The sequence below is a fragment of the Bidens hawaiensis genome, unplaced genomic scaffold, assembly GCF_021521415.1.
Source record: "Bidens hawaiensis isolate Kalapana, Puna unplaced genomic scaffold, B.hawaiensis_p1.1 tig00091423_1, whole genome shotgun sequence".
In the NCBI taxonomy this organism is placed as follows: Eukaryota; Viridiplantae; Streptophyta; class Magnoliopsida; order Asterales; family Asteraceae; genus Bidens; species Bidens hawaiensis.
This window is the reverse complement of record NW_027504434.1, coordinates 7,440-18,939: the sequence shown is the minus strand read 5'-3', so window position 1 is coordinate 18,939 and position 11,500 is coordinate 7,440. Positions and strand designations below refer to the sequence as shown.

Sequence of the window (11,500 nt, the reverse complement as noted above, 5' to 3'; positions counted from 1 at the left end):
TGCCCTATTTTGTTTTTATTTTAAATAGCCTTACAAATTACCCAAATACCAGAGTGCATCATCTTTAAACGAGATTTTAACAACTCATATTGATTTTGATACTCCAGTTCTTACAAAGGACTGTCCGTGGGCCAGTGAAAACAAGTTAGAGCTTAGGCCCACACTAATTAAGACCTTCAAGTTCAAAAAACAAATTATATATAGACTTATTATAATGGGTAAAGTAAATTCAAAGTAATATATTAGTGTGGTAGTAAACTTGTTTGTTACTAAAGTACATGTCATGAGTTCAAAACCTTTAGTAAGCAATTGTCATAAAAATGTCCCAAAACCTTATTTCGATTTAGGACTCTACATTCATTGAGCCGACCCTTTTCTTACTCATCCAAGAACATCATCATTAAGCAAACCTACCACCATAAAAAACTCTTTTGAATCAGATTTCAAACCTGACTCCACAAACTTTAAACCTTAACCATTAGACCAGAAAACCAACCGCTAACGCACTATTTTGTAGTTTTGTTTTCTAACTCTCACCATATCTTCCCCACGTGACCACGTAAATCCTCATGTTTCTCAAGGGCATTTTCGTCTTTTCACATTAGTTCAATTTATTATGGAGCTCCTCCTCTTCCACTCTATTCTTTCCAACCTCCTCCACCCATAAAACTTTTAGAGAGAGAGCAAAGATATACATATAACATATACAGATATAGATTAACATTGTGTGTATATTATATATATCAATCAATATAGCTTGCCTGAGATGGCAGCAGGGTGGTTAAAGTCATTACAATGCAAAGACAAAGCCGTAAACGACGTCGTTGAAAGCCACCACCTTCGTCTTCTTCCATCATCTTCAAGCTGCCGGAAGAGTTTTCACAGCCTAAACGACGTCGTCGAGACTAAAAAACGTAAACCCACAAAGCCAACAGAGCTGCCTTCACGGGTAAGTAGAAACCCCGGGTCAAGAAAACCCGATAATATTACCCGTGTCAAGACTAGTAATGCGTTAACTGAGCTGCCGGTGGGACACCCGTCACGTAACGTGGTGGAGATAATATTCCACACTAGTTGGTCTCCCAAGGTTTTTTCGGGTCGGATTGAGATGGTATTCAAGGTTCAGAATTCGGGTCGGACCGTGACCCGGTTCGAGGAGTATCGGGAGCTGGTCAAATCCGGATCCGGGTCAAAAGATGTATCCGGGTCGGGTCACAATGGGTCCGGGGAAGACCATGCACGGTGTGTTGCGGATGGGAATGAGGTCATGAGGTTTCAATGCCTCGGGTCCACAGGCGGTTATGATACCGATGGTGTCGGTGGGTGGGCATTTCAATGGGGGAAGGGGGCGGCGTTGTGTACATTTTCGGGAAGCGGGATGGCGCATGAGAGTGCGGGCGGGGGAAGAGGGAGGAAAGCGATGCTTGTATGTCGGGTCATTGCGGGTCGGGTTCAGAAGCGGCATTTGTTTGATTCGGTTTATAGTGGACGAGTCGGGTATGACTCGGTAAGTGAGGAAAACGGTGAGTTGTTTGTATTTGATTCTAACGCGGTTTTACCTTGTTTTCTTATTATCTATAAATTGTAAAAGTTGGTTTTTTATGATTTTGTAGAAGTTATAACCTAGTAAAATTTACATTTTTATATACATAAATATTGTATCTTCTTTGGAGTTTTTACTTGAAAAAAAGATATATGCAATAAACATGATGTGATTCAATTATAAAAGAGGAATTAAATAGTGTATATAGAACAACAATATTATATCACAAGTACCATTAATCTTACTTTCATACCTTTGAGTGTTTCACGTGGGCTGTGTGTTTTATGTGTTTCCATGTATGTTTTGTTTTCAAACCTCAACTTTTGTGTTTTCATGTGTTTGTGTGCATGTTTTCAAGCTCTAAAACTTGTGTTTTTTTTTCTAGTACTATTGATGGTTCTGTGTGTGGATTTTAGATTTGTTTGAAAAATGATAATATGATGAAAAGAAATGTTGACATAAATTAAATATACCCTCTTAAATGTTTTTGGACATTAAATTTGACATGCCATGTGGTCAAATTCAGTTTGGTGTGTATTTTTTTTTTTGAATGTTTCTCCTACTATTTACAATAAACCGCCATTGCCAGGGATCGAACCCTGGACCTCTCACCCAAAGGCCTAAGCCTTTACCATCCCACCAAAGCGGAGATGGCAGTTTGGTGTGTATTGAAACCAACATGTTGAAATGCAATAAAGTTTGAAAATTCAAATCTTAGGCATTTGAATATATGATCAAATAGATGATTATCGTTAAACTAAACCATTTAAAGTTGAACTGTACATAAAAGTGATAAATTGATAATTAGATGAATTTGTTTATAAGATAACGTGTAATGAGACATTATAGTGGTGGATAAAGCCCATACACCATTCTCTCTGGATGTTATAAGAGCTTAAGCATTTCTAGAATAAAGCTAATATGTATCTTGAAATGATAATAATTGATAGTTACACATGTTCTTGGCTAAAAATGATGAGGATAATAATGATGAAGCAGATAATGTCCCTTAAAAGAGCATTAACCATTACTCATGGTCTAATTGTGCTAAAAGAATCATAATAATAAGGTTATGTTGAGTTTCTGATAATTAAGCATACTAAGATAAGGATTACTTGGAGATTACTTTTAGACCGGATTTCTACTAAAATGACGTTATCAACAAGAGGCATTATTTTGGGTAACTAAAAATTTGTGTTATGTGGTCTTAATGATGAAACTTCACAGCATCTATTCGTAAATCGCAAAGTTGTCAAACGGGAGTGGTGTATCATTCATGATTGGATTAAATTACCAAAACTTGTTTAATTTGATTCGGTGAAAGATATTCTCGGTTTTCCAAGTAAGCATTAAAACAATAAGGAGGACCGTCTAGCTATTCAATTTATCTCAGCGGTCACGTATTGTATAATTTGGAATCAAGAAATGATTTTATCTTTAATGATGCTCCCCTCTTAGTATCGAAGGTAGTGAATGACATAAAATGAACATTGTTTTTATGGGTCAAGAACAGAAGTCAACACTCCACTAGAATGGGAGAAATGGTGTAAGTTTAGTTTTGGAATTTCCTATTATAGTTTGGTTTATGTACTTTCCAGCTTGTAACGTGTATTTTTGTTTTCTTGTACGTTGTTGGGATTCTTGTGTCATGTAAGTTGTAATATTAAACAAGAAAAAAAAATTATCAACCCCAACTAAACAAAAAACATTCAAAACTTATACAACTGAAACCAGTTCTCCACTGTGACAAATCATAAATCTCAAGACTTAAGCACACAAGAAAAAAATTCACCATATACATCAGATACTAAAAAAAAGTACAAGCCCTATATTTCGAGTGTATATTAACAAGACGATTGGTGGAGAAGACTAAGGGACTGCTGGGTAACTTCTCATTAGTTCTATTAAGAGTCTACCTTTGAATCGGTCAGAGAGGTACATGGTGTTTGGTTACACCACTTAATTACTCATTAAGCCTCTTAATGGTTAAGTTTCTGAGACACGTTGAATGATTTAGATGCTACCTCTTAATCAGTCAGACCTCTTATTGATAGATTGCCAAACAACCACTAAGACGAATAAACAATAAAAATTGTGAGTGATTGGGCAAAACTTAACCGAGAGAGCATGTGAGTAGAAAAATAACGTACAAAATCAAGCGATCCAGATCTCCATTTGTACACTTAATCAACTTCTCATCTATGCCGGGATAAATCTTTAAGCTTCCAAGAAGTACACTGTCAAATCGTCCCTGAGGCTCGTTTATTTTTGTGACTTTGGTCCAAAATCAACCTTGATTTGAATTCTAATACCAACTAGTGAGAACAATAAATACTTATTCACTAATAAGTTAAAATATATAAAATATTTGAGCAGAATTGGTTTGAAAATTATAAATTCGTATCCGATTCGAAACCGAATCCAGAATTTGGTTTAGATACTAATTCGATATGAACAGGGCCGTCTCCAAGAATTTATATGCCTCGGTCGAGCCAAAATAAAAAGGCCCGTAGACCCTAACGAGTAACGAAATATAAGCAAAAAATAAAAATAAAAATAAAAATTAGGCTTTATGTAAATGGTTTTTTGTTTGGTTTAAACTATTAAATTTTTAAATGAGCTTACTTGGTTATGATTAAGTTTGTGTAAAATACTTTTTGTATAAAATAAGCTTAAAAATGTCTCAAGTGAGACTAGAACTTACAACCTTTTGGTTAGGAGTCATACCCCTTTGTCACTATATCAAGCTAGTTATTGTATAGGGTAAAACATTAAATATACATATTTTTTTTTCATAAAAATATTTTATATATAAAAAATATATATATGTGTGTATATATATATGTGTGTGTGTTTGGGTGTGTGCGCGTGTGTGTGTGTGTGTATATATATATAAATAATATTCTCAATATTCGTTTCATGTAACATTCGTTAATTTCTGTTTTTATTTGAATTTGAATTTGCATTCGCATTCGTTAAACAGACCCGATTTGTCGTTTCAATATATTCATGTTTATCGTGCATCATTAATATTTCAATCTTGATGATTTACGTTTATCGATAGCTCATTTTCTATTCGTTTGTCCAATTCACGAAACTCCAGGATTTAATTTTTAATTAAACAATCTTCAAATAATACGAGTATAATATAACAAAATAGCCAAGTTTATAACTTATTATTACATTTTTATAATATTTCAAAGTGCAAGGTTCAAATTGTAATTGTACTTTAATTTTCTTTCTTAAAACAACTTGATTTTGCAAGGGCCTTAAATGTAAAATATTTAAAATAATATATATATTTGATTTTTACCCAGCCCAAACCCACCCGTCACCCCCTACCTTGATTTTCCGGCTTGCCGGAATCCGGCGAGAAAACTCCGGCGAACATCAAAAATGCCGTAAAACGTACGTTATAAATCAATTAAATCTCGTAAAACATTTAGACTATAACGAAGAAACATTAATCATCATTCATTACACGTTATAACAACATAGTATGTGCGTTTCAATCCTGAAAATTAAGTGCCCCTGAAAATTAAGTGCCCCGGCCGGTCGCCCGCATTGCCCTATGCCCCGGCCGGCCCTGGATTTGAAAATATAAAATTGAAGTTGACTTTGCAATTTTAGTTAGGCTCGTTTGAGTTTCTAATTTTTTCAATTCCCAGCATGGCTAACTTATTTTTTAACGACCCAAATTTTTTATTATTAATTCTATAGCAATGCGCTAGAAGCCACCAATTACAACCTCTTAAATTATGAAACATGGACCAATTTTAGAACAACACGAATTACAATAAGAATGGCTGTTACAACCAAAAACTACACAATTCCTTCCAAATTAGCGCATTCTTATTAGACTTATGTTTCACCCAAAGAAATCCAAGTACTTTAATTTCTTCCACCTGAACACGGTTAACTAGGTTTACCTTTGTGTGTGAAGAAAGATTTTTATTATTTTACCAAAATAAAATAGGGTGAATCTATTAACATTTTGTAAATGATGGTAACACCATCACATGCGGCATATTTTATTTTAACTTCTTTTTTGGTAACTTTATTTAAAATAAAATTTTGGTACGCTTTAAATGTATAACTCTTAATATCGTAACTCCTCACAAAGACCGGGAATAAATTGGTGAACCCTATGTGATCCAGGTTTGCTAGAAAGACTTTTGCTAGAACCTCCTAGCTATGTGAACCATGTATTATGCAAGAACTGCACGTTGTATGATCTGGATTCTTGCATGAACCCCTTAATGCAAAAGGTCCAAATGCGATAATAGCCCCGATGCCTGAACTAGTTTTATGCGAGAATCGTCTTTTCGCGTGAACCATGTTTTAGCGAGAACCAGTTTATGCGAGAAGCTCATCCTTTCAAGAACCGGTAATGCATGAACTCCATATTAGATGAACCTCTAAATTTGCATGATTTGTTTGTACAAATCTTTTAGCATGAACCTTTTCGAACCTATAGCTAAAAAGAAACCCTTAATGATGTGTCGACTTAATTAATTGAACACAAGCCCTTAAAACAATGATCCACCTTATTTCAACAAGTTTAAATTATGATCTAAGCCAAGTAATGCGAGATATGGGTTTGATTAGATGTGGTTACTTTTGTTAACTAATAGTTGAATGTTTAACGACATTTAAGAATTAGTTTCAATAAGGTTTTAGGTGAGTTCTAATTAACCCTCCTTTTCTTTTAAATGGTTTGGGGTTACATACATACTCTGTAAGAAAATGCATGTACATTTCTTTATTTAGTAATGCATGTTGGCATGTTAGTGCATATATTTTACATATATGAAGGTATGTATAAGTAGATATGTGTATGGTCTTCGGGTCTTACGGGTGTTATTGTAAGTTAGAATGAGAATTCCCTCTAACTTCTGTGTAAGAAGGATCTGATCCTTCAAGTTTATGTGCAAGTAGGAGCGCAGCTCCTTATAATTATGCAAGTGAGTATGTGTTAAGAGTGTTAGGTAAGTTACGCACATACGTATGCATGTAAAGATAGGTTAAGTATGGTATGTCTATCTTCGGTATATACGTGCACTTGCTATGATATGCAACATGACAAGAGTATGTTTAAAGTACGGATGGCCCAGTCAAGGGTAAGTATCAATGACCTAGTCACGAGCAAGTGTCGATGGCCCAGTCACGAGTAAGTATAGGTGGCCCAGTCACAGTCAAGCATAGACGAGCCGATCACAGGCAAGAATAAATGGTCCAGTCATGGTTTGGTATTGAAACGAGTAAAGAATGAATGATTAATGCTAGGCTATATATGAATGTTTGTAAGTTGCAATTATATTATGAGTTGTGTGTTATGTAAAAGAGTAATGAAGAATAACCTAATGATTACGTAAACTATAACTCACTCAACTTGTAGTTGACTTTTAGTATGCGTGCTGGTAAAATAGATGAACGTGGTGAGCTTGAAGTGCGTACGTGGCTATCCATAATAAAGACTGACACCCAAGGGAAGCATTTTAATGCTTAAAGTTTTAATTTCCGTCACAGTAAATGTGATTAATTTTGACTTTAGCCCGTGTTAATGTGTAAATACAACTACCGTAAAGTACTTGAGTTTGAAGTCTTACAAATATAGTTATGAATAAACCATTGTTATGTGTCTTTTTTTATTTATTTTTGATATAAAAGTCATCATCAATTAAAAAGTATCAAATGCAATATAATATATTGATATGCATATATAACTATGAATTCATCTATTTTCACACACATACTAAAGTCAAATTTGGGGTATTTTCTTAATTTCAAAAAAGCAACAGGATCAAAATCATTTATACTGCCTCAAACATCTTACTGCATTATATATATATATATATATATATAAACGTATGTTTCTCCATCAAGAATAAAGGTATATATTAAAAAATGAAATAAATAAAATTTTACTTTAATAATGAGAACTAAGAAACATAAGTTGTAAAAGTAGTAGTATTAACTACTAATATACAAATTTACATATAAAATAATACCAATTAATGTGTTTATCCAATATAAAATATTAAAATATTCTTTTCAATAATCTTATTACTTTATTTATCCACAGTGGAACAATACGTACAGGCTTATGTAATATTTATATAATTGTATATTTTGTTCATTTTTCATGCAACGGGCCTTCGGGCTAGCCATTGGGCCAAAACCATGTATAATGGTCCTTGACTATAAATAACATTAGTCATGTCAAAGTCCATAGGCTTTTAGGAATAAAATATGATTTTACATTTTTCATGTGTTTTCTCTCTCGTTAATCTTCTCTCTACACTATCCGAGATCCAAGTGTTATAGTTGCATTCCACACTTCTATAGCACGCATTGATCTGAGTGTCTTGTTTAGATCTATTGATTTTGGGACTTACAAATAGCATATTCAAAGAAACTTATTATCTAATTTTAAGGTGTTACAACCTTGTAGTTTGCATACATGATGTTTCCTTGTTTTGCTTGGTGTGTTTGCGTACTCAATTCTGATCATCTGGAAAAACATGTTGCTTGATATAAGACTATAAGTTGGTCAACATTGTAGATAGGATCGTATTTAAAGTTGTCTTATTTTGGATTTACGCTCTATTAGAGAATTTGTGCCTTGGTTAATTCTTTTTCAGAAAACTAGTAATTTTAAAGGGTATTTGAATAAAAATTTTCTATAAATAATCGTGTTTCAGAATGACAAAATTTCATTTATAGGGACAGATCCAAGTGTTGGATACCGGGGGTGTATTTTTTTTAGTTAGTGTTAATCAATATTAGATTCATGTTTCATTAGTAAGATACAAAGAGTGATCTCGATTTATTACACACTTATAGAATAACCTTGTCAAAAAAAAGTTCTTGATATATCACACTTCTTTTCATGTAAATCTAATTAGATAAATGAACTTATAAAAACATCTTATCTTATTATGAACTTAACAGGACTCTCTCCCTCAAATCAAACAAAGAATGGAATCTGTTATGCCTTGTGACCGCATTCCATTTTTTTAAAATCTTATTACATAAAGAAGATTTTATGCCTTAGTGACCACATTCCATTATGAACTCAACGGAACTTTCTCCCTCAACTTTTATTTCTTTAAAAGGGTAAAAATATATTTCTTTTCGAAGACCATATCAGGAGAGAGAGAGAGAGAGGCGGGGAAGATGTTGCAAGAAGAAAGATGATGAAAAACCGTCTCCAGGGGCGGACCCACATAGTGTGGATCGGGGTCCCGGGACACCAATGTTTTTTAAAAATTTATTAGAAGCGGTATATTAAATTTTTTGAGGACCCCATAAGATTTAATACTTGGAACCCATACTATTAATGTTGATGTGGTCTGGTGGAAAGTCCCTTGTTTTATCTTTGAAAGGTCATGGGTTCAAGTCTTACAAGGCTCAGTTTTTGGTTTTTTGTGTTAATTTTTAGTGTTAATCCATCATTTGATTGCTAATGTTGCAATGATAACTTTGGAAACATTCAAACACCTCTAAAATACATATCATTGTTTTCAACTTTATGCATGGTTTTCTTTAGAAACATTCAAACACTTTAAAATATCAGTTTTATTTTTCACTAATTTAAGTTAATGGTTTTCAACACATGCTTATGAAAGGGTGGATCTAGGTTCTATCTCAAAAATGTTTAAGAAAGGGAAAACAAAGTGTTTATGTGTCAACCCGACCCATTTTGACCCGTTCAGGTAGTGATGATTGAAAAGAAAGTTTTATTATGATATTGTTTTTTATTATGTTCTTCGCCTCGACCCGACCTGAACAACGACCGACCCGAAAAATTTGAACACCGAAAATATGAGACCCCATTGGCAAAAAATCCTGGGTCCGCCATTGACCGTCTCCAAGTGTTAGGAAGGGTATGGGAGAGAGGAGAGAGTGGCTGCTTGTGAAGCTTCTGGCTTGTGACCCCTAGGAGTTCCAAGCCATGTGTTATTTTAATCATGCCATTTTAGTATTTTGAACTCAAATAAACAAAGTAGCCGATAGAGCATTGGAAATGATGCTTGTCACTCTTCTTGGATGCTTAAAGAAGAGAGGCCTATGATGGAGAGAGGCAAATGTGCTAGAAAGGTCGGTCGTCGGCATAGACGTTCCATGGAGGAGTGATGTCCATTTTGTGAGAGAGAGGTAGTAAGAGAAAGATAGAAGTCCTTGAGTTTTGTTGCCATTTGCGGGAAGTTTTTCGAGTAGTTTTCGAAAAGAGGGGAGAAGGTCCGTGAGCACTCGGTTGCATATGCTTGTAAAAAATTCAGCATCCGCATCAAATCAAACACAAGTAAAGAAAGATACCCTTGGGATTAGTAGCCGGTTTTTCAAATTTTTGTCAAGTAAACTTAATTTGGAAATTGACAAATCTTTTGCCATGTAAGGTGTTTTCATAAAGAAAAACAAAATAGATAACTAAATCCTTTTAAGTGATCGCGAATTTACAAAAGTAAATACAAATCCACGAGTTAGGTAGGAACGTACAATTCTATAAATATATTGTGATCGTTTTTGTTTCTACTTTCTAGCTAGTTTCATATGTGCGTTGTAAAACTATGTAGATATAAAACATGACTTAGGAAGTGAAGACCAAGGCTCAAACCCTGACATAGGAGTAGATTTTTTTTTTGGAGTAGTTTAAGCCTAGAAGTAGGGATAGATGGGTGGGTGTGGCCATTCAAAAAAAAATCAAAAGAAAAAACTATCTAGATTTCCATTAATTTAATATGCTTTTTGATTAATTTTTGTCACACCCTCAAAATCCACTAACGGAGTTTTACCGTCAGAGGGTGTGAACTGGAAGGATCGGAATCATTAGTTATAATCAAACCAAAGAAAAACGTTTAAATGAAAGTAAGTGCGGAAGCGTAAAACCTTAATTCAAAAGTTGCGTCACGCAGGACGACTTAAAACCAAATGTAACTGTTAAAAATTAAGTTTGCAGAATAAAGATGGTTTCAATTAATGCATGCTCCTAAACCGCGCGCCCGCCTCGGCTACCTGAGAATAACATACTAAAAGTGTCAACACAAGGTTGGTGAGTTCACAAGTTAAATAAGATAAATCGTTTAGCGTTTTGCGTAACCTCGTTACGGCGTTTCAGAGTTGCGTAACCTCGTTACGACGTTTAAGTGTTGCGTAACCTCGTTACAACGTTTAAGTGTTGTGTAACCTCGTTACAACGTTTAAGTGTTTTGCATTACCAGATAGTGTTATGTCAAATTATATATCGATAGGTAGCTAATCTATACAACAAGTATCGCTAAGTGGTTCGCGACCGAAGCTGACTGTTTATCAAGTGCCCGTCACCAGGTCCTCCAGACCATGGTAAGTGTTAGCCAAAATTTACACCCACTCAACCTCCAGTTGAGCTTAGCGTCGGGTGGGGTTTGTCAAACCCAGTAGTACTACCCAAAAGTGACTCGCTATTCCAAATATTAACCGGTCCGATGTGTGGGACTTCAAATGTTACGTATGCCGCTTAGCCTTTACAAGTGATATATAATTTATAACAAAATCTTTCATATGCGTTTATCTCAGAAAATATGTTTATCGGAGTATGTTATCTCCCCCAAGTGAAAAACGTTTGAAAACAGTTTAAGAGTGGGGTAAGTGAACTCACTGTTTGCGAAGACTATCCCGATCTAGATCACCAAGTGATGCGCGTCGTAGAAACTCTCTAGCGTTCTAAATAACAAAGAGATTTTCTAAGTATCGGTACGTTTAACGAGTCTCTAGACTCGGCACATAATACCTATGCACGTAACAGATTTCGTGTTTCGTTTGTGAGTCGTGTGTGACTTAAACAAGTACAATTGTGATATGATACATGAGTGAGCAATTACTTTCGTGTCACGTACTAATAACATACTTTACTAGCAATTATTCCCGTAAGGGCATTTTGGTCACACACAACAATTAACTAGCAATTATTCCCGT

At 34.7% G+C, this 11,500-nt stretch overlaps 1 protein-coding gene across 1 annotated transcript; it reads left to right on the top strand.

The window, feature by feature from the left end:
• The first annotated feature begins 766 nt into the window (after positions 1–766).
• LOC143607962 (uncharacterized) lies at positions 767–1,588 on the top strand. The gene has a single exon (XM_077083203.1). The coding sequence runs from the start codon at positions 767–769 to the stop codon at positions 1,586–1,588; it is 822 nt and encodes a 273-aa protein (XP_076939318.1).
• Positions 1,589–11,500: the final 9,912 nt, after the last annotated feature.